At 43.5% G+C, this 24,897-nt stretch overlaps 1 protein-coding gene across 1 annotated transcript in view; it reads left to right on the plus strand.

Annotated features, from left to right (window-relative positions):
* Window positions 1-24,897, plus strand: part of dock3 (dedicator of cytokinesis 3) — an 835,931-nt gene that overhangs the window by 286,180 nt on the left and 524,854 nt on the right. Inside the window, 1 exon segment of the mRNA XM_076267926.1 lies at window positions 5,741-5,824. Within this exon segment, the coding sequence (XP_076124041.1) occupies window positions 5,741-5,824 (84 nt within the window).

A 24,897-nucleotide genomic window follows, 5' to 3' on the forward strand; every position in this document is an offset into this window, starting at 1 on the left:
ATGTGTGTTTGTGGGTAAGAGTGTGTGATGTGACACACTTTATTATTAATCTTTGTTAATGTTTATGGTTGTTAAGTGTCATTTGTTTTTAAGAAGTGCTAAGGTTATTATTCACCTTGTTAGGGCTAAGGGCTATGGTTAGGATAACTCAAGGGCTAGGGTTAAGGTACTGTAAGGACAACTGAAACTCAACTCGACACTACAAAAAAACATAATTGACAATGACAATACTTAATGATCACAATTAGACATTGGTACCTAATGTTTATGATGGGTGTGACAGTGTCACACTTGTACTTTATACAGTAGTAAGTAGTATGTTGTGCTTTGCATACCCCCCCCCCCCCCCCCAAAAAAAAGGGCTGCTGCTTGATGTTGTGTTGGTAGTAAATATAGCATATACCCTGTGATAGTCAAGTCTGGAAGTTGTAAACAAATAAGGCGATAGGTTCCATGATTCTCCTCAAATATGATATTTGCCATAATAAAAACATTACAAGTGCCTCTGTAGATAGCTAGCCTACCTGAGCTTTTACCTGGAGTAGCTGGAGAGAGCGTTGGTAGGATATCTGGATCTAAACTTTCCGATTCAACAGCGACAAACCCCCAATTACTCTCTGATTGAGAGAGCAACGTTGAGGACTGTGTTTCATCCTGATCCTGCTCAATGCGATGGCGTTTGACCACAAAATTAAATCAATTAGTTTGCTTCATAGTTTTAGCTTTAGCTAGCTAAGACCATGGCTACAAACCAATTGCCTCACTTGATTGTATTGTGGGAGGGTTCTCACAGCAATGTTGGGGAGGGGAGGGGGAGGAGCTGCCGGCTGTTAGCGAGGCTCTCAGCTGAGTGCTGACTTGTGCGCCTTCTTTAGATGGTGAACGTAAACAAAGGAAAGCCCTCTAATTAGACGGGCAATACTGACTGACTGCCCGTCCAGGCCCGCCCATGGCAACACATATGGCACATAGTCTATGATAAACGGCTTATGGCCAAATATGTATGTGACTCCCCTAATGTTAAAGATGGTGTAGCCTATTACTCTACTATTAAAAATGCACCAACAGTAAGCTATGTGTAAAGTAGACTATCACATTTCATGCACGTAAATGAAAAGGGCCTCACACCTGTCAAGTTCACACGGGGCCTTGCGACGGCCCTGCTCCCGTTGGTCTATCGGTTTGGCAGGTACTGTAGCCTGAAAAGTGAACATTGATGGAATGGCCTCAGGTTTCAGTCTGTTGTGTCGAAAGTACAGCGCTCTAAATAGTCTGTCGCTAACAAGTGCTCGCTACAGACTTGGAATCCAGGGGATGTCGGAGGGCTTGCCAGTTTTAAGTTGAGGGCTGGTTTCCTTGTCAAAGGTAGCCTGTGGAAATGTGTCTTAACCCCAGCTGCCTTAGCCCTAAACAATTCATTACTGTAGCCAGGGGCAATACAGTATGAACCCCCCTAGACCTTGGTTTCTGTTTACTCAGCCATGTCAGCTAGCCTCAGACCCATTACCTGCTATGCTGCCCTACAAAGCCAAAGAGCAGTATCTGCAAAAATGCCAAACTGAGAAAAACAGCTTTTTGTGATTTTCTTACACCAAGTATAAGCATCAAATTATATTCAACAACAAGTGGTATAATTAGATAGATCAAAGTGAGGTGAATATTAAACGTTTTGTTTTTTGACATCTAGGCAAAATTTGGTAGTTTTATAGGCTATACTGCGCTTTGCCTTTGCATTACTGCTTATACTTACGTGGCCATACAATAACATTTTGCAGTAAGTGTAGCAAGTGATCATAATCACTCAGTTTTTATATTAATTGAGGAGGTACTTACTCAATTTTTAGTGAAGATATGCTGCTTGATGCCTTAACAATGTCAACTCTGTCATTTGTAAACATTTATGTTAAAATGGAACAAAATCAATCGCGTATTCTTGCAGACTTTCATGTCAAGCAATATTGCATTACTGCACACCAAAACCTAACCTTTGACACCTTTGCACACTGCTGCTTATATTTATTAAAGTATATGTTAATTACTTTTTGTAAAATCTGACTATTTTGAATATGATACTTCACTGGCATTTAATATTGTGAGACTGTATCATGATACACCTAATGTGTGTGTGAGTGTGAATGGTAGTGTGCCTTTTTAGAAGAAAGTCCAGGGCCTTTCTTTAGTCCCAGTCTTTCCCTGTGCACACACACACACACACATTTAACTTCTTTATTTGGATTAGAAGATAAGCATATATCATGGCATAATCCAAATTTGATAGAAAGGTGTACAACAGCAGCCAATATCCCAGTCCATTATGCACATTAGGGGTAAAGGTGACACCTACGCCTCCATATGTAGAGGCTACCAATTACTGCTGATACAGAGCAATATCTTGTCAGTTTCTTGGCCTTGCTCTTATGCAGTCCACAGATCTGCAGGCCTTGTACACACATCTTGTGCACATGGCCTAAACTACCAAAAATGAGGGCAATGATTTTACAGGAGTAGCCAGAGTTATTGAAAACATTGTCCCATGGTTGATATTTTAACAGTTTTGAGGCATAGCAGATGTCCATGTAAGCATTGAAAGAGCAACCAATTTCTATTATTGTAACGGCTTTGGTGTGTTCATTAATTACAACTATGTCAGGTGTATTTGGTAAGTTATTTATGGCAGTTTCCAATGTAGCGCACTGCTCGTGTGGGGGGGAGAACCAGTCTGTCTTGATCTTTTCATTGTGATGAATTGCAGTAAAGTTGGCATTGTCGCCGAACTCCTTCACTGACAGTGCAACTATACGGTCGTGGCGCGCGATGTACAGTCCTTTGTATGCAGCGCAGCCATTAAGGATGTGTGCGATCGTCTCCCTTTGCCGGCTGTGATGTTGCAGACAAAACGGCTCATGTGCGGATGGAAACCATGTTGCTAAGTTGGACTTTGTTGGTAGTACCTGAAGACGAGCTTTTATTGTAAATCTGTGGATGTCATCTTGTAGGGCTGTGTTTTTCAGAACTGTGTGTGATACGTTATGGTCGGCACAGGGCAGGCAGGCCAGTTGTCCTTGTAGGCGTAGGCCTGTCCAGTGCTGAATCATGCGCGAGTGGAAGTGATTGATTATTGTCCTTCTGGTGTTTTGTGCATCGAGGAGTTGAATGTTGTCGCCAGTTGTGATGGTTGCCTCTGCCGTGACACACACACACACACACACACACACACACACACACACACACACACACACACACACACACACACACACCCTATTAGAGTAAAGGCAAGTGAAACAAAATGAATGCAGTAATGGCAATTGAAATCAAGGCAGTAAGGGCAGATACTACACTGCCTTGGTTTCACTCTACTTTTCTATACAAACTGCAAACTAAAAATGTAAATTTAGCTAAGAAATGTATTAGGTAGCCATATGAAATTTTAACAGATTTAAGAGCAGATAATGTACTTCTTATTTGTGCAATGTTTTTTTTTTTTTTTTTTTTAAAGTGCAGATACTGCTCTTAGCCTTTGTAGGGTAGTATGGCTGCTAGTGCTAGTGCAGAGTAACTTATCATGCCAGTGATGTAGCTGATTGTTGAAATCCAACATGGCGGTGCCCATGTAACACTTCCACCGTACCATTTTATCCTATAAAATTCAGCAATTTTAATCATTGTACCAATGAGAAGAAATAAAATACATCAGTTATATCACCTTTACTTCAAATTCCAGTTCAGTTCATCTAACTTGCTTGGACAATGCTTATTCCTCCCCTATGCATAGTGAGGAGGATGGTAAGGGAAGCAAATATTTGCAAGAATCACTGTTACAGAAACAGAAAGTTGTGTCTTGCGTTCACCAAGTCTCCAAATAATTATTTTCTTTATCAGTGGGTCTCCCATAGTTTTGTCCTCAGATCAAACATACTAGGCCTAGACATAGGAGGCCTACAGCAACAGAGACAGGAATCTGTACAAAACACTCAGGAACACATTGACCAAAGAGATCAGAGCAGCTAACGACTCTGCAGCACTGTGGTCACCAGCTACAAGAGACCACCCCCCACTGCTGAGACTAACAAAGGCCTTGCTGATGACCACATGAAACACTCCTGGCTACGGATACTCAACCCACACTCACCGTATGTGAACAGGATGTCTGCCGCCTCTTCCAGATGCAAAATGTCCGTAAAGCACCAGTCCCTGATGGTGTGACGCCCTCCTGTCTCAGGGCCTGTGCGGTCCAGCTAGAACCAATTTTCACACAAATATTCAACAGAGTCCCCTCATGTCCCCTCATGCTTCAAAAGCTCCACCATGATCCCAGTCCCCAAGAAACCTTCCATCACTGGACTGAATGACTATAAACCTGTCCTTGACTTTAGTACGCCAAAATCGAACGCCAGGTACTGACCCACCTCAAAAACATCACAGGTCACCAACTGGACCCCCTGCAGTTTGCCTACAGGGCAAACAGGTCAGTAGATGATGCAGTGAGCATGGGGCTACACTTCATTCTGCAACACCTTGACCAGCCAGGGACCTATGTCAGGATCCTGTTTGTAGACTTCAGCTCGACGTTCAACACTATCATACCTGAAATCCTCACCGCCAAACTCTCTCAGCTCACTGTATCTCCTGATGGACAGGAGTCAGCATGTGCCTGAGAGATGTCACATCTGGAACACGGACAACCAGCACTGGTGCACCACAGGGGTGTGTCCTTTCACCACTGCTCTTCTTCCACTACATAAATGACTGAACCTCCAGACCCAGCAGCAAACTCTTAAAATTTGCATATGACACCACTGTTATTGGGCTCATCCAGAATGGTGACGAGTCTGCATATCGGCAAGAGGTTGATAAGTTGGTGCTCTGGTGCAGTCAACACAACTTAGAGCTAAACAATCTAAAGACTGTGGAGATGGTGGTGGACATTAGGACACACCCCACAGTGCTGACCCCCCCACAATATCCAACAGCCCAGTGTCAAATGTGGAGTCATTCAAGTTCCTGGGCTCCATCATTTCCCAGGATCTGAAGTGGGAGTCCAACATCAACGCCATCCTCAGCAGAAGATGTACTTCCTGTGGCAGCCGCGGAAGCATGGCCTACCACAAGCGCTGCTGGCCATCTTCTACAATGCTACCATTGAATTCATCCTCTGCACATCCATCACTGTTTAATCAGGACATCTGAAAAAATCATTGGTGCCCCCCTGCCCTCCCTCCAGGACTTGTACACTGCTAGGACCAGGAAGCGGGCTGAGAACATCATCAAAGACCCCACACACATCCATCCTCTTTAACCTCCTCCCCTCTGGCAGGCGCTACAGATCCCTGCGCAAAAAAACAACCAGACACAAGAACAGCCTCTTTCCCTCTGCCATCACTGTACAGAACTGCAGTTAAGTGGGGTCATCCCCTCTTTGGCCATTCTCCACTTATTTCTTCATCTGCTTTAGTCTAATTTGACTGCACTACATGTATAGAAACAACACTGTTTCAATGGGATTAACATTTAACATAAATGTTCAAAGAGTTGCATCATGCATTTTATTAACTGGACATACTCCCTAATGATGCAGTTACAGGAGATGGGGATGGGGGCATTTGGAAGGTGTGTTTTATTTTCTTTGCATACTGGGTAGCAACACCATGCATGCAGTGGTCATAATATGTACTACTGTGTGATACATCTAGGTAGTTGTTAATATATTATCAATTGTTATCCTGTTTTGTCCAATTTTCAGTTTCTTCAAGACATCTTAGACACTTTGTTCTCAATCCTGGATGACAACACTGAAAAATATGGACCTCTCGTCTTCCAGTCATTGGTGAGAATCATTTTCTTTCCATCTACGTTACTCTTTGAGTCCCCCCAACTTTTCATTTACATGCATTGTATGAAATCTAAGGTACACATTTCTAGTATTTGGACATTTTATGCCACTACCGAAACACAAAAACACTTAATAACATATGGGGCCCCATTTTGGCAATGAGAAACGGATGGTTAGAAGTGCAAAATGTATAGATATTAAAGGCGGGGCCAGTCACTAATTTAATGGCGTGATTTTGTGATCAAACGCTGGGCTCTGGTTTCTTAATCAGTCATGGGTGTGTTTGTCATTCCCTTTAACAGCAAGCAGTGCAACTTCAAACTAGAAAATGTAATGCCGAGGAATTAGCAGTACATGAAAATGCCAAACATACGATGTAAAATATACAGTGTTAAAACAGATAATGTAGAGGTAGTTACAGTGGTTTTGCTTAGGTAGACATGGTTGTTGCAATGCTAAATAAAGCTGTTTATATGATGGTTGCTAGGGTAATCATGTTGGTTGATATCAGAGATAGTGAGCGGAGCTGAGCGGTGCAAATATCCTGCTCCTCACTCAGGTTCACTCGGCTGCTCCTCCTCTCAAATTCACGTCTGGCCGCTTCTCTCAATTTCGCTCCCCACTCCACTTAAAACTCCTCCCACTCCAGTGAAATCGCTCCATGATCGCTCCAATTTAAAAGAGGGAGAAATAATCTACAAGCTGAATTGTCACCTTAGAAAACTTAAATCCCAAAGAGCTAAAAGCAACAGCAATGTCACTCATAGAACATTTATTGTAAAAGAGCTTGCAACATCAATTCGCTAGGTGCACAACAATGGAAATCGAATTTCCGGGTTTTCGGCGGTAAGCTGGACCACTTCCGGCAATAGCGCTCTCTAGTTTACATCACGTGTCGTGGCAGATATTCAGACTCGGGCCAGAAATTAAGTCCAAACATCTTGCCCACAACGTAACAAAAATACACCATTATAAGTGCTGAAGTCAAAAACTTGTCCCAAAAAGAAGGCGCAAAAGTCCGGCAGAGTTCCGTGCAAAAATTCCTTTAATGACTACATAGCGCAAAGCCTGAGTGGATCGCACGATCGCACTCCCGAACAAAGGTAGAACTCTCTTACTTATACCCCTCCAAAATGCTGACACAACACTACCCCAAACGAACTTTTCACCTTAAGTTTATGGAAAGTTCAGGGGTGTACAGTATAGAGTGATCACAGGTCATACATTGTGCATGGGTTAAATATCGTTCGCCCCCCTGCACTCTCCTACTGGTTGTTATGAGTAGAGCTCGCCCTGTGTATGCGGTATCTTGCAGCTTCAAGGCCGACTCAAAAGGCCTAGGCTAAGGCAGCATGAGACACAGTGCAACAAAATGAGACACAGGGCAGCAAACAGAGACATAGGGATACAGAGCGCACGTAGGGGGAATTCTGGTAGAATAGCTTCAGTATGTTAATAGTATTAGTTAAACTTGTTATTTAAAATGTTATAAGAGTATTATGGTTAGGAATAACTTCAGTGTATTACTTGATTATGATTAAGGTTATATGAATACATGCTTTACAGTTTCAAACTCGTTCTCTCATCATGATGTCTACAACCCATAGGATAATTTTATACAACACACGACCGTCCAGCGTACTGACATGAGTCTTTTTGGTGTTAAAGCCGGTAAGCGTTTGAAACTTCAGCACCAAGTTAAGAAGACTTCTCTTCACTGTTGTGTACCACAGTGTACCAATTCATCACGGTATAATTCCATTTCCATCGTTTCCCTGTGGATGAAGAGGTGAAGTCAGTGTGGACAGCAAATAGTCGGCGGAAGAACTTTTCTTCCAACGGTCTTGCACCAAATTCTGTGACCTGTCGAATTTTGTGACTCTAGAGGGTGCTGTTTTATTGGAGTCTATGAATGTACTGAGCTGTACTGGCTATCTGAAATGCTACCGCCAAACAACTGCCCGATCAACAGGTGAACTTGGGAAGGTTAGGTTAGGACACAACATATGACTCCAAACAGCTCTCATTACTCCAGTAAACAAGTGGACTCACTTAGTACACAGTTATCCTACACACGGTTAGCCTACTTCAGCCAGATCGGTCACATATTTTGATAGACCTACTGTCAAATTATGTTACCCCACTATAACTCTGCAGAAATGGACTGATATTGTACATTGCCTTTTATATCAGCAAACACTTTACTTCATTATTGACAAACTCTTTGCCATTGTCTGTTAATATCCTTTTTGGCACCTCAAACTGATAGGCTATAGGCCTACAAGGAGGCAGTTTGTGACCTCCACGGCATTTTTTTTTAGCAAAGTTACAGTGACATAATTTGACAGTAGCCTATCAAAATATGTGACCTGTCCTGCTGAAGTCAACCTGTTCACAGGAGTGGTGAGGGATAGACTTTAGCTCTACTTTAGAGATAGCCTAGTACACAGCAAAGCAAAGATACACAGGCAGGCCTGTGGAGTAATATACCCACACCAGTTCCATGTTTCAAAGATTTACCAAATTTATTAGAAGAATTACACACATAACAGAATTGCCTCGTCAGTGACAGTACAGCTCAGTACATTCATAGACTCCAATAAAACAGTGCCCTCTAGAGTCACAAAATTCGACAGGTCACAGAATTTGTTACTGCCGGCAGACATGTCTGAAGAAGAGGACAACGTTCAGCCTATGGAAGTCACCGTTACCGTCCACGACTACTGTGTCACTCCCAACACCTCCGTGGTAGTTTATGAGCTGACGAGGGAAAACGAAAAACTCAGGAAGAAGGTTGAGGAGCTCCAACACCAGCTAGAGTCTCTGCAGCTGCGGTCTACTTTTGCATCACTGGATCCAACGAGGATATTCACTTTTATACAAGGTATGTTTATTATTTTGAGTGTCCCCGTCTCCCTCTGTGTGTGTGTGTGTGTGTTGAATTGCCATGGCCCTTTTCAAGTTTTTGGGCCCAATGACTGCTACAGCTTTGCAGCCTATCCAACAACAACCCTGTCAAATCTCCACAGAAAGTTAATGAATTTCTGTTTATTATCATTGTTTAGGCTATTATAATTATAATAATATAGTATATGGGCATTACTTCAAATTGGCCGGCTACACGCGTGATTCGCACGTGACCTCACGCAAGTTTAATTTGTATTTCCCCAGTAACGCTGCAACAACCCAAACAACCACCAGATGGTGAGCAGGGTGTCTCGTAAAAAGAAATGGAGCCGTGTCCTTCCCAATAGAGCTACAGTATCAGTCCATGAGTAGGCCTACTAGAAGGCATTGTTTCAATTTAATTTAGGCTATTTGGCTACGGCACAAGGCTTGGCTACGCATTAAGACTTTAGCAGACTGGTTTAGAAATAATTTAATAGCCAGAAATATGCCTGCCCTGCCCTAATAAAGAAATATTTGGTTAACTGCGAGTGAATCCCATTTGCAGCCGTAGAAGAAATGTATACGCCCTGGCTGTCAGTAGACCGAGGAGGAGCGCAGTCTACAAACACAGCTCAGCGACTTTGTGTTTTAATGACTCAAAAATGACATTTTTAGAATCAGAGAATGAAAAACACGTCAGGTTCATTAAAAAGTATTTTCTATGTGTCACGAAAGGCTTCAGAGGGTGGGTTACAGTTAACACGATAGTACCCAAATTTCAATAGCCACAGAATGGAGTTTGTTTGGTATGTTTTAGGAATCACTAGCCTACATGCTTAGGCTACTTCAGGACATGACCGCCGTCACTAGTATTGCCAGTATTGCCACGGCAATACTACTTTTCATACATGAGGTTACACTAATAAACAACGTCACAAACTGCTGTTGCGCTGCGCTTATCATCGAAGTGTTTTTACACATACATTTATTCTACTGTCAGTGACTGACGCGAGAGAAGCGGGTTCTGTGTTGCGTTCATTTCAGTGACTGATGCGAGAGAAGCGGGGTCTGTGTTGCATTGCGTTCATTTATTTTCATTAGGCGTGCCCTGCCGTGCCGTCCACATCTCTTCAGCAGCAATGGAAACTCTTCGTTGAAGTTTTAAGTGGTGTTTAATGGTTTTGCTAACTAGGCCGAGTTAGGCCTACAGGCCTAAATCCACATTGAATTAGTTATTGGATTATATTAAAAAGAATCTGAATTATTTGTGGTTGACCTGGACATTTCAACTTGGTAATCAAAAAGTTTTGGATTTCATGTTGACCGTGAATTCAGAGCATTAAGTTACGTTGTGTCAGTGTAAAGTTAGCTAGCCTAGTCTAACCAAATATTTGTCTTACTGCCATACAAATCTAAACCACAGTAGGCTCATGTTAATCTAATAGGCTTTGAGACATCTGTTTTGTCTTGTGACAAAGTCTCTTGGTTCAATTGTTTCCAGTTTCATAGAAACAAGGGTGTTACATTTGCAGTAGCCTAACTACCAAGGCATTGCGTTGATGTTTCTCCATTTCTTGTTCTCTTCACCTATCAGGCAGCCAGTGACGTTGGAAGTGGGGGTGCGGCCACCCCCCAAGCGCACTAAGACATTTTCCTTGTAGACATACCTATGGTTACACTAGACAGGCAACTGTGCTCTGTTAGAGCACGAGGAGATTGCTAGCCCGTGGATAATATGCGGCATTTGAATGGTAGCCTATGGAACCGCGGACCGAAAGAAAAATAAACTTTTCCTTTTCCTGGTTAGAAAATATTTCTTAATTTAGTGTTCTCAAATGAAGAGACATGCAATTAGGGGGTAATGGTGTCAGCGCTCATCCAATCTGCGCGTCTGCTGCGCAAGTAAAAGTGAACCACTGGAGATGGCATGTGTAAGCAACAAACAACGTTATTTAAAACAATGAAAGCGGGTCTTGCTGTCCATGAAAACAGCATAGAGACTGGCTACTCTAATCCAAAAATGGAAATAACAGGTCTTTGAATTGCCACGCGAAATTAGACTGTTGTAGGCTATAGCCTAAGTTAAAAGTTGAATGGGCATAAGTCACGACTTGTAACAGAGGTAAATATCGTAGCAAATAGCCTATGGTGATGACACAACCTTGAACGGGCTGTTGCGCAAACAAATGAATTAGGGTGATCTGCATCTCCGTTCACCAAACGCTATGGTTTTGCTATCCCATTCGCACAATAAATAATTTCTGAAAGGTTCATTGATAATGTGCGACATTTCTCCATGTGGGGTAGTGTCAAGCAGTGAAGTGATAGCCTATTGCAGATAGGTAGGTATGTTCAGACAGATGACGGGCACTGCTTTCTCTGTTGGTATTTCTGTCCCTCAGAAAACTGCGTTAAAATTGTGTTTTTAGCCATCAAAATGTAATTCCCCCCTCTCAGAAAATACTTCCCACGTCCCTGAATCCCGGCCATAATTTGAGGATTTACGATACCTACTCTAGGCTATTCATCCTCTATTGATGTTCATGCAAACCTGCACAGTTGACCCCCCCCCCCCCCCCATTGGGCTTGGCAAAAAAACAGACAAGTGACGGCACCTCTTCAGCAGATTTCTTTTTATTTGGAGCTCCTTATAAGCCAATTGTTTTTCATAAGGGTAGGTTTTCAGAACAGACAAGTCAAGAAAATAAATATTTTTCGGTAGTTTTGGAAGTTTATTTTTACATAGCCTACAATGGCCAGTTCCGACAAGCCGAAATTACTCCTTTTGAAAAAATCACTTAGCAGGCCGAGCATTTGTATGATTACATTGCTTGACAGGGGGGGATCCCAAGCAGCTTTCAGCCATAGGGCTACTTTGAGAACATTTCCTAATTCACCCGGCACTGATATTCAAAATGTTGAAAACTATTTTGGCATACAAGCAGTTTAATTAAATGTAATTTTCGTTGTAAACAAACAGGCTACTTGGTGAAGCTTGGCCTCACAGATTCGCTCGTGCCTTAGATTGCAAGAAAAATATTCACGTTATAGGCCTATTAACTGACCACCCGATTCACGTTGGCAGGGGGGCCCATCAGACATTTGTTCCCAGTGGTCTATGAATTGTTAACCCGGCCCTGCCCCCAACAAATCGCACCTTTCCACCTCTGGGCCGTATTCACAAAGAATTTTAAGGCTAAAAGTAGCTCCTAACTGGCGAATTTAGGAGCAACTCCTAAAAATAATGGGCGTGTCCCTCCTAACTTTAGGACTCCTAATTTTGTTCACTAAATGTAATTCACAAAGCATTTTAGACCTAAAAGTAGCACCTAAGTCTGGGACAGCTTAAAAGAAGTCGAGAGGACTCCTAACTCACTAAGACCTATTCACAAACTGCTTTTTGTGGCATTTCACGTCGCGATGTTTTGAAATCCTATGCGGCTACAGGAGCTTCCAATTGCGAGGAAACAATTTTGCATTGTAGGCATAACTAACTGATGCAATAACGCCACCAACAACAAACAAAACTAGGCTACTCATTGTCAACATGTAAATTAAATGTAATGTTTCATTGTGAATCAAATTAAAATGTTCTCCTCTTTGCAAACGTAGGCATAGGCTATGGTGACAGATTAATTTAATAATATTACAAAGATACTGCATCAATCCGTATGTTTCATTAGGCTACTAGGCTATTTGTTTTGCCTTACTCTTGATTCATTTAGGCTAGGCCTTTTTATTCAGTTATTCATCATCTTCCGTCCTTGTGTAGCGCACACATTCTCAGACCTGTCACCTGTCACTCATCATCGTAAGGGAGGTGTTTGGAATCATTCCCGCTATACAATCATCAGCCAATCAAGGTGGTCAGTTAAGTCAAACTCGTGCATGAGTCATCCATAGCAACGAAGACTCACTCTTAGTTTAGGAGTTGTCATTTTTCCTTACTAAGCGTAGGTCTGAAAGGCTTTGTGAATAACTTTTAAAAGAAAAGTTCTAGCTAAAATCTTTTAGTGCGATTTAGTACTAAACAGGAGTACTCCTAGTGGTAAGATAAAAGGCTTTGTGAACATGGCCCCTGGTGTCTAACCCAATGCATAGCCCATTTACACAGTTCAGAGATGGTTGTCGTCAACGCAGAAGTCAGTGAGTGCATCAGGACCCTGCGGAAAAAAGGCTGTCCGACTTGCTCCATCGCCAAACAACTAGCCATGATTGGAATGTTAATCAAAATAACTTGCTTTACCAAACTATGTATTGAAACAATGTGTCTATTTCAGTTAGGTGAGGGAAATAATAAACTCCATCCTCAGCACAGACGATTAACTATCAGCAAGAAAAGTGAAAGAGCTTCTCGTTGCAATACATAGGCCTAGACTATCTGGACAAAGTCATCAACAGAGTCATAGCACTGAAGGGAGAGGCAACTGACATGTGATCTCGCATGGGCCAATGGATGTACAAGTTTTCTCCTCTGCCTACGATATTTTAATCCAGTGTTTTGTCAATATGCAAATTGCTATTCGTTTTAACTAATTTTTATGAAGTACTTTTTGTATAGGCTACTATCCCCTTCTGTTGAAGCAGTAGTCTAGGCTACTGTAAGTGTCGATGATATTGCATCTGTCACGTTTTCAGAGAGTGGGACTCAGGTTCACATATGACAAACACCCAGAATTGAGCTTCCACAGTCCTGAGAGTAATCTCAGTCTTCAGAAAAAGCACAAAAAAAACAGTTCATAAAAAAACAGTCGTAGAAGGCAAAACCCCAGCAGGAGAACAGGGCACAGGCAACTGGACACTCCAGAGAGGGTGCAGGTGAAACACAAAAGTCAATCCTCCTTCACGACAGTAGGCCAGTCTTCATTCACCGGCAACAAAACACAGGCAGGCAAAAACAGAAAAAACTTGGCAAAAGTACAAAATCTTCAGGCAGAGAACACAGTCGATGAAAAATCAGGCAGAGGTCAAAACCAGGCAGGCAAAAACTCAGTCAGGCAGGCCGGTCGCACTCGAGAACTGCTACGAGAAGACGGAACGTTCTGACAGGGAGGCAGACTGGTAATGGGGATTTTAAAGCCAGCTGAAATTGCAATCAGATGCAGGCTGATTGACGCTGATTGGTAGGCAGATCAGAGACACCAGTAGAAGCAGGTGAGAACCAGGAGCAGACAGAGGAAGGGCGGAGACTCAGACCGACAGCAGTGGTACACAACAGCTCCTGCAGAGGAGGGCAAATAGACAAAACACTAGGAGGACAAACCACAGAGAGTCTGACAGTACCCCTCCCCTTACAAATGCCACCCGGCATTCCAGAAGGTGCCCCTAGGGGCCGTTGTCGGAAATCAGAAATGAGAGTAGGGTCGAGGATGTCCTTAGCAGCAACCCAGCATCTCTCCTCCGGACCATAACCCAGCCAGTCAACGAGGTACTGGAAACCCCTCCCACGACGACGCGCCTTCAACAGCCGCCTCACAGTGTACGTCTCCGAACCGTCAATAAGCCTGGGCGGAGGAGGGGTCTTGGATAGGGGGAGAGACGACAAGAACTGACAGGCTTCAGGTTGGACACATGGAAAGTCGGGTGGATACGTTTAAACACATTGGGCAACTTCAGACGAACAGCACTAGGACCAATTACCTTAGAGATAGGATAGGGACCTATGAACCGAGGCGCCAACTTCCGAGACCACTTTCAACGGCAGATCCCGGGTAGAAAGCCAGACCCTCTGTTCCACCCTGTACCTTGGAGCTCTGGAACGACGGCGATCAGCCTGGACCTTGTATTGAGCAGCAGAATGCAAGAGCTTGGCCCTTGCCATCTTCCAGGTCATGCGACAGCGACTGACAAACTCCTGGGCTGAGGGAACACATACATCCATCTCTTGGGACGGGAAGAGGGGGGGTTGGTATCCTAAACAGCTTTTAAAAGGAGACATGCCAATGGAAGAGACAGGCAAAGAGTTATGGGCATATTCAACCCAAGGGAGCAGTTGACACCAAGAGGAAGGGTTTTGAGACACCATGCAGCGAAGAGACGTCTCCAGAGACTGATTCGCACGCTCCGCTTGCCCATTTGCCTAAGGGTGGAACCCAGATGTTAAACAGACAGAGATACCAAGCAGTTTGCAAAAAGCCCTCCAGAACCTTGAGGTAAACTGAAGGCCTTGGTCAGACACAACACTGATTGGGGGACCATGCAGCCTGAAAACATGGGTTATAAAAAGCTGTGCGGTCTCAGAGGCAGAGGGTAGCTTGGGTAAGGGCACAAAATGAACTGACTTGGAGAACCTATCCACAATGGTGAGTATAACAGTGTTACCCTTGGAAGCCAGCAGGCCGGTCACAAAATCCACACTGAGATGTGACCAGGGTCTCTGGGGAATAGGCAGGGGCTGGAGCAACCCGGCAGGAGGCTTGTTGGACAACTTGTTCTGAGCACAGGTGGGGCAAGCAGCCACAAACTTCTGAACGTCGACCCTCATAGTTGGCCACCAGAAGTGTTGCCTTAGAAAGGAAGGTGAGTGTTCTCTGAACTCCTGGATGGCAGGTGAGCTTAGAAGCATGGCCCCATTGGAGGACCTGAGGAAGAACCAGAGCAGGCACAAATAAACAGTCCTGAGGGACATTATTAGGGATGACCGTCTTGGGCTTGCTGAACTATGGACTCTATGTCCCACAAGGTGGCAGCAATCAAACACTCTCTGGGAAGGATTAGATCAGGTTCAGACTTAGCTTCAGGTGGGAAAAACTGCCTTGAAAGAGCATCTGGCTTGCCATTTCTTGACCCTGGGCGATAGGACAGAGTGAAATTAAAACGTGAAAAGAAAATAGCCTAAGTCAATTAACACACTGACCGTGAATGATTTGCCCTTCCAAACCAGGGTGGCATGAAGGAGAGTGCGAAGGATTGAAGCTTGCTGCTGTGAAGTGGTGCTCACCAGTACCCTCCAGACTACTGGTGAGCATTAGCTTTTACTGGACAGGAAGCGAGGTAATGGCCCACTTGGCCACAGTATAGGCAGGCGTTGGCTGAGATCCTGTGTTGTCTCTCCTCCTTTGACACCCGTGTTCGATCCACTTGCATTGGTTCTGGCAAGGGTGAAGCAGACACTGAAGACACGCCAGATGTAGGACTGGGACCGAAATTGAGTCGTCCGGATCTTCCCTGACCTCTCTCTCTCCAGCGTAAGCGGAGCCTTGTGTCAATGCGGCTCGTCAGGTCAATCAGAGCATTCAGGTCCTCTGGCAACTCACAGGAGGCTAATTCGTCCTTTACTGACCCAGCTAATCCATTCAAAAAGGCATCATACAGTGCATCATCATTCCAGTAGCAGGTAGCAGCCAGAGTCCGAAATTCGATGGCATAATCGGAGACAGGGCGATTACCTTGGCGAAGATGGAGAATCTCCCTGGCCGCTTCTCTTCCAACAACAGACCGATCAAAGACACGCTTCATCTCTTCGGTAAAACGATCCACGTTGAAGCAGACTGGAGACTGGGAATCCCACACAGCCGTTCCCATTCACGTGCTCTTCCCATTAGTAGGGTTATAATGTAGGCAATCCTAGAACGATCACTGGGAAAGGTTAGAGGCTGTAACTCAAAAATTAATGAGCATTGAGACAGGAAGGATCGGCATGTACCGGGCTCACCAGCATAATGTTCAGGGGGAGAAAGCCTGGGCTCCCAAGGAGCTGAGCGTGGAGAAGGAGTCGCTGAATGGTCAGAAAGCTGGTTGTCAGGTGATTGCAGCTGTTGAGTCAAGCTAGTAGTTAGCGTCTGGAGGGTTTTGCTTACCCCTTGGATCTCTTGGTGATGTTGACCGATCATGGACCCTTGCTTCTCAACAGCCAAGCGGATCTGAGTCATATCTGATGAGTCCATAGTGGTCAGAACGTTATGTCACGTTTTCAGAGAGTGGGACTCAGATATGACAAACACCCAGAATTGACTCAGAGGAGGAGATTTATTAACAGAGACAAAAAACAGAGCTTCCACAGTCCTGAGAGTAATCCACAGGGAACACACTGGGCCAATCTTCAACAGAAAGCAGTCTTCAGAAAAAGCACAAAAAAACAGTTCAGAAAAAAACAGTCGTACAAGGCAAAACCCCAGCAGGAGAACAGGGCACAGGCAACTGGACACTCCAGAGAGGGTGCAGGTGAAACACAAAAGTCAATCCTCCTTCACGGCAGTAGGCCAGTCTTCATTCACCGGCAACAAAACACAGGCAGGCAAAAAACAGAAAAAACTTGGCAAAAGTACAAAATCTTCAGGCAGAGAACAGTCAGAAAAATCAGGCAGAGGTCAAAACTAGGCAGGCAAAAACTCACAGTCAGGCAGGAGGTCGCACTCGAGAACTGCTACGAGAAGACGGAACGTTCTGACAGGGAGGCAGCCAGCTGAAATTGCAATCAGATGTAGGCAGATTGACGCTGATTGGTAGGTAGATCAGAGACACCAGTGGAAGCAGGTGAGAACCAGGAGCAGACAGAGGAAGGGCGGAGACTCAGACCGACAGCAGTGGTACACAACAGCTCCTGCAGAGGGGGACAAATAGACAAAACACTAGGAGGACAAACCACAAACAGAGAGTCTGACAGCATCTGTCTATTGCAAGAATGTGGCAGGTGATCTACTGTATAGGCTTCATAAAATAAAATAAACAGATTGCTAATGGCCTACAAGCTGGTCTGATGTGTGATCAGGGGAATATGGGGAGGGAAGTGGCAGTGTTTTTTTGCGCGTCTGCAGAAGTCAGCCAAATATGAGGGGACTGACATGCGATTCTCTGTGCTTAATGAAAATATACATTATTCCCAAATCACAAAATAATGGTCGAATTTTACTGATGATATTTCATTGTTATTTAAGAACATGCAGTGCACGTAGGGCACCAAAAACATCTTGCTCGTAAAAAATCATCATACCGCATATTGTGGCGGGTCTGTTATTTAGCCTACTTACTGTAGGCTGCGCAAACCACAGGCCTTTATTTTGGGCAAGCATGGATTCAAGACAGGCCTTTATTTCATATTTTATATAAAGCCTGCGCTAACAGTTATCCTCCTGCCCCCGCTAACACAGCTGTGTGAGCGCGTCCCTGGATAGTGTGGCATGCTCACGCGTTATGACTCCTTCTTGCAAACTATAGCGAAACCATTAATGAAAGCAAAGCAACCATTTACGTCTTCATAAAATAACAACTTGCCAGATATGCCTTCATGGACAATAACGTAGACAGCAAATTAAGATATTTTTTTGGTTTTGTGGAGCGGCACCAGTAGCAAAAGCAGATTTCGTTAACCACTGTGTAGCCAAGCCTTATGCCATTCCCAAGTAGCCTAAATCAAGATCATTTTTAATTAAGCATGATTTATTTTGTTATTGAATTCATAGGCTGGGATTCCTCTCGGCAACGATTAAGTTTAAAGGTAGCCTCCTGCTTTTTCAGAAGGGGCTGCAGGCAGGCTACTGACAGAGCGACGTACAGTGGCAGAGTGATGCACAGTGGCTGAAAGTGGTACTAAATTTTTATGCAGCTTCACGTCACGTAATGCGTGAATGAAGTGGCCATTTCAAAGTAATGCCCTCTGTAATAGTGTAATTAGGGCCCGAGCACCGAAGGGCGCAAGGCCCTATTGTTTTTGTAAGGATTATTATTATTATTATTATTATTATTATTATTATTATTATTGTTATTCTACTTTTTTGCTTTCCTGTTTTTGAGGTGGTTAACATGGTCGCAAACTCTTGAAATTTGGCACACGCGTCAGGTGTCATGCAACGCAGTTAGGTACAGGAGCTTGACCCCGGGCGTGGCCCAGGGACTCGCTAGCGCCCCCTTATGTGACTGATCCCGTGGTTGGCATATATTTTGAGGTGGTTAACATGGTCGAAAAGTCTTGAAATTTGACACACACATCTGGTATCACAATGGCTACACAGGCATAAAGGCTTGGCCCTGGGCGTCGCCCAGGGACTCAGTAGCGCCCCCTTAGGTGATTGATGCAGTGGTTGGCACATACTTTCAGTTAGACACACCAAATTTGGTAGGTGTGTGTATCTCCCCAAGATGAACAACTTTCGTATGTACAATGCATTAGCCACGCCCAACAGGAAGTGATGTATTTGGGATTTTGTGCGGACTAAAATGTCATGAATTGTGATGCCAAAAGAGGTGCTTCCCATTGGTGAAAACGCATGAAATTTGGCACACACGTCAAGAAGTACTATGAATACACAGGGGAAAAGCCTTGGCACTGGGCTTGGCCCAGGAATTCCATAGCGCCCCCTTATGTCACTGTGAATAGATATTATAATTATGATGATATCCAGAGACCCTATGGGCCTGCCTGGCATAGCGCCACCACCTGGCCAAGCAGGAAAATGTGCCAGAAATTGGTAATGCCTTTATTGGTTGATCTGAAACTTTACAAAATATTGGATATCATTATTGTGATGATATTCACATGTGTAATTCACATGCCTAATATAGCTCCACCATCTGGCCAAAAAGTGTATCAGAAATGTTCTTTGCTTAAAATGAATAATCTGAAATTTCTCAGGCTAATATATATTATGATTATGATGACACACAATGGGCCTGCCTTGCATTGCGCCCCCACCTGGCCATGCAAGTAAATGTGCCAGAAAATAACATGCAAAAACAAATAGCACACACATCAAATATGTACATTTTACAAATGCACCACGTCGGTGCTTTGTTGGATTCTGACATGTCACGGGTTGCGGCCCGCAGGTGCTCGGGCCCGCCATTGCCGCTTGCGGCTATATTTATATACTGTAATTACACTTATACATAGCCATATTCTATTGCTCTTAATCCTGCACATACACTTATTTTTAATACTATTATAATGTTACTGTTTCTGCACTATAATGGTACTGTTACCACACTGCACATAGCTGCACATACTGTACATATCTGTTTATATGGTTCATACTAAATATCCATATTTATTCAGTTTTTCTGTAATATATTCTGTTAATACACTGCATATATCTATTTTGTTCTTACTGCTACTATAATGGTACTGCCACTACATTGCACATATCTGTACATGTTGTTCATACATTGTTCATATTATATAGCCATATTTATTCTGCTCTTATGAGGTTACTGCTAATACACTGCACATAATTATATTTAATTTATAATACTCTAAACCACCTTCTGAAAACAACTTTACACTACTGTCTACACTGCACTATATCTTTTGTCTGTCTATGCACCTACTTTGTGTATCACATTGCACTTTTCTGCTTTTTTGCACTTCTGGTTAGACACAAACTGCATTTCGTTGTCTCTGTACTTGTACTCTGCACAATGACAATAATGTTGAATCTAATCTAATCTATTATAACCCAAATGTGTTAAGGTCTTGTTATTTCATTTTATTTCAGATTTGCATCGTACAAATCTTTCCTGGCCTTTTGGAAACAAGTGGAGCCAGCTGCAAACACTTTGCACACTGCAACATTTGTCAGAATCTCCTCATCCGATGCTGCCTCAGACCTCCCCCCCCCCCCCCCCCCCTCATTCTGCATAGCGAGGTTTATTCTTTCTATACATCTCATACTACCTTCAAAGCTATGATTGGCAGCGCACCCCATGGTCCCATCACCTTTGTTCTCCCGCTGTATGCAGGCTCAATGAGTGACAGGGAAATCTTTAAATTGTCTGGAATAACCAAATGCCTCACACCAGAAATGGCCATTATGGTGGACAAAGGCTTTCTAGTGGACAATCTTGTCACTGGAAAGGTTTACCGACCTGCCTTTCTGGTAAAGAACACCCAGATGACCAAAGAGGATGTCCAGTGCACTCAGTCCATTGCCTGCCTCAGAGTCCACGTTGAAAGGTGCATCAGGAGGGTCAAGGAGAACAAACTGTTTGAAAAGGTTATACCTCTGTCCATGTCTGGGTCTATTGTCCAGCTGTTTTCAGTTGCTTGCCTCTTGGTAAATTACCAGTATGGTCCCCTTGTCAAGGCATGGGCAACCCAACAGTGATAAGTCCCTATTTAATTGTACTGTTTTGTAACCTGTGATTTATCTTTCATTAAATTATCAGACATTTATTTACTTGGTATTTACTTTGGTATTTATGTACTTTTATTGCCTCTTATACAGTGGCTGGGCCTCAAATACATCACACATTTTTATAAAGAATTGCATTTGTAAATGAGCTAAAAACCCAACAGTAACATAAAAGCACCATCTATTGGTTTGTAGTGAAAACTAGGCACCTTGAATAGGTTTGTAATGACAACTGTACACATTACATAAACAAAAGGCACCTTGTATAGGTTTGTAATGACAACTATATACATTACATAAACAAAAGGCACCTTGTATAGGTTTGTAATGACAACTGTATACATTACATAAGTGTTCTTTGCTTTAGAGCAGGGGTGTCCAAACTTTTTGACTCAAGGGCCGCATTGGGTTTTGAAAATTGCCGGCGGGCCACACAATGTTTTATAATGTTTTGTATAATTTAAATGGCAAAGTAATTTTGTTGTAGAAAATTTATTTAAGAAATACTGTTCATTTGATGTTGTTTAATTCATTTATAAATGGTGCACTGTCACTTGTGCTTATGGCTCACAGTTTATAAATGGTCAGTAGTGGGAACTACTGTTGCTATCTCGATTTCCTTTTAAAAGTTTCTTATAAAAAGGAGATATCAATTATCAACAATAACAAGCCAGCTGGAACCTGTCGCAGTCTCTACCTCTTGTGCACGCTCAAATGCGTTCCTAATTAAATGGAGTAGCATAACGTAGCTAGATCTGCTGCAATGGAGATACTATGTATCTTGATGTAACAAACTGTTTTGACATTGACATGGTAAACGCTCTCTAAGAAGAGCGTAAAGTTTGCAGTAGCCTAAAGTTAATCACAAAGTTGTATGCTGGAAAAAAATAGCGAGTGATAACCTAATGATAACCTAATTAATTAAATGCACGGCAGGCCGGATTAAAGTGCGTGGCGGGCCGGATCTATGATAAACTAATAAATGCTCGACGGGTCGGATTAAAGTGCGTGGCGGGCCACAGTTGGCCCGCGGGCCGTAGTTTGGACACCCCTGCTTTAGAGTATTCCTTTATATAGCGTGGCTCCAATGCCAGACCTGTGGTTTTGATGACAGGGACGACCACATACCCATTAAGACAAGTGGAGTGAACAAAGGGAAGTCCGCAGTTGATAAAGCAGTGGTCCCAGATACAGGAAATGGATGGGACCTTGCACCGAGCAATCCAGGCTCCTCCTTCCAGGGATCCAGTGCTGCAGCTTTTACTGCCAAAGGTGTTGCGAGTCGAAGTGCTTACTAACCTACACAACAACCACGACCATCTGGGGGTGGACAGGACCACAGATTTGATATGACAGAGGTGCTACTGGCCCCAGATGTGGCATGAGGTGCAAACGTGGTGATCTGAGTGTGAGCACTGTGTGGTTGCTAAAGCAAGACAACCCAAGCCAGAACCTTTTTGGGAAATATGTTAGCCACTAAGCCTTTGTAGATAATCTCCATTGACTTTACTCTCTTGGATTGGGCTAGCACAGGACAAGCAAATTTTCTGGTAGTCACAAATGTTTTCTCAAAGTTTACCCAGGCCTTTCTTACCCCTGATCAGAGAGCTTTCACCGTAGCTAAGATTCTAACTGAGAGATGATTCTATTTGTATGGCGTGCCAAGGAGAATCCACTCTGATCAGGGGCGCAGCTTTGAGGGGGAGCTGTTGAAGCACCTGTGTGACACCTACATCATAACAAAGACTAGAACCACCACTTATCCTCCAGAGGGGAATGGTCAACAGGACACTTCATGACTTGCTCAGGACCTTACCCCCTGAAAAGAAGCGTAAATGGCCCCAGTTGCTCCCTCAGCTCCTGTTCGCCTATAATACCACTGTGTACCAGTCCACACAGCACTCCCCATACGAGCTGATGTTCGGTCAGAAGCCACAGTTACCAGTTGACCACCTACTTGGAAATACTGGAGGTGACCACAGGGACAGTCCACCGACTGATTGGGTGGTGCAACATCAAGAGTACCTGACTTCTGTCTATGCTAGTGCTAGGAGACACTTAGAAGAGGCTGCGGCATATCGTAGGCATGGTGGTCCTAACACTGTAGTCCTCTTCAAAGTGGTTGTATGCACATCCAACCTCACTGAGGCCAGGTGCAGGACAAAAAAGCTTATCAAGGAAAGAAGAGTAGTTGTCCGCACACTGCAATCATAACACATAACGCAACGTTTCGCCTCATCAGGCCTGATGAAGACCCTGATGGGTCGAAACGTTGCGTTATGTTTTTAACTCAATAAATTTAGTTCTTCTGGGAGATTGCAGTGTGCGGTCCTGACACTGTACCCATATTACCACCTGGCACTCTAGTCTTTTTCTAGTGGGCAGTGGTAGTGTAGTGGTTAAGGAGCTGGGCTAGTGTGCAGTAGCCTGAAAGTTGTCGGTTCAATTCCCGGCTTTCACTGTTATGCCCTTGAGCAAGGCACTTAACCCCAAGTTGCTCCGTGGAAAATGTGATCCCTTGTAATATAGCTGACATACAGTATGTAAGTGACTTTGGTCAAGAAGTGTCTGCTAAATATAATGTACATGTAAGCTCTTTTGCAAGAACCATTTTCACGGTCGCCACAAAATCCAGGATATATGGGTGCCTACCAAGTATGAAATTGTGGAGTGTCTTGATGGAATTGGCACACACTATAAGATCAGGCTGTATGGGGAAGAGGGCCCCCTTAAGACGTTCCACTCATAATACTGCCAGACAGCATTCAAACCCCTTCCACCTCCCACAGTCTGTTTCACATGAGTTCTCTGCCAGTGTAGCAGAAGTAAATATTCTCCCCATCCCCTTCAGGCCTTGGCAGTAGATAGGTATGCTACCAGGACAGTGAACTTTAAAGCCAGGTGTGTATGTGGAAAAGCTGACCTGCAGCGCTGGCGCACACGCCCACCCGTGGGTGGTGATCATATACGTAGCTTCCTCTTTGGGAGAACAATGCCGGTCATTTGAAATTTTTGGCGCATGGGTGTTTGTGGTTGTTGTTGTTGGAAGAAAATGGCTGTGGATAACCCGTTGCTTTTAAAGAGCAAATGCACATGGTTTAGTGTTTGAGCAATGTTTTTCCTTGAGTTATTTGTTTTTTGTATTAGTTCATATAGTTGTATTAGTTTTTGTATTAGTTCATATAGTTGTATTAGTTTTTGTATTAGTGAGAGGGCCATCCGTGGTTTGTCTGTTTGTTTGTACCTTATATTCTTTTGTTTGTTAATTTTGCCTACTGTTACTCAACTACCCATTCCTATGACACCTAGTGATGTACTGTGTTGCCTAAGTACAAGATTATTTCCAAGACAAATTTCTCTTAAGGTAGACAATAGAATGACATGACAGGTCAAGGAAAGCATCAAGAAAAGCAAAGATTAAGAAATCGTTTTTGACATAGGCAACAAGGGTGGAGATGTTTTTACACTTTTCAGACACTCAAAGTTTGAAAACTATGGATATTGTTTTAGAACCAACAACCTTTCTACATTATCTGGGGGTTTTGTGGACAAAAAGTGGAATTAATTGTCAAAAAATTAGAAGAAAATGTGAAAATCACTTTTCAGACTTACGGAGCCCCGGATATGTCATGGGGAAAAAAAATAATAAGTTGTGGCCACGAAATAGCAATTCGTTCCCACAAAATAATAAGTTGTGGCCACAAAATAGCAATTCGTTCCCACAAAGTACTAATTTGTGGCAACGAAATATTAATTCGTTCCCACGAAATAGTAATTCGTTCCCACGAAATAGGTAATTTGTGGCCACTAAATATTAATTTGTTCCCACGAAATAGTAATTTGTGGCCACGAAATATGTATAGTCTAACGTGCACTGGACAGCTGGGTGAGCAAATCGAGCACCAGTAGAAGCCTGTCGTGTCTTTTCTCATCACTCCCCACCAGCTCTCAATTCTCTGGTTTGCAGTACAACCGGGACGATTGAAATGGGGGACGAATGAAACATTCCGGTTTTCTCCAAGTGCAACGATGATAGACAGACATCATTTGGACAAAACATAGAGCATACTGTATTAACCTCCGTTGCTCAGCCAAATGCCATCCTGTTACGTC

This window comes from Alosa pseudoharengus, unplaced genomic scaffold (genome assembly GCF_046254945.1).
Source record: "Alosa pseudoharengus isolate Yale_2024_CS ecotype anadromous, Long Island Sound unplaced genomic scaffold, YU_APseudo_1.1 YU_APseudo_1.1_scf_5, whole genome shotgun sequence".
NCBI lineage: Eukaryota > Metazoa > Chordata > Actinopteri > Clupeiformes > Clupeidae > Alosa > Alosa pseudoharengus.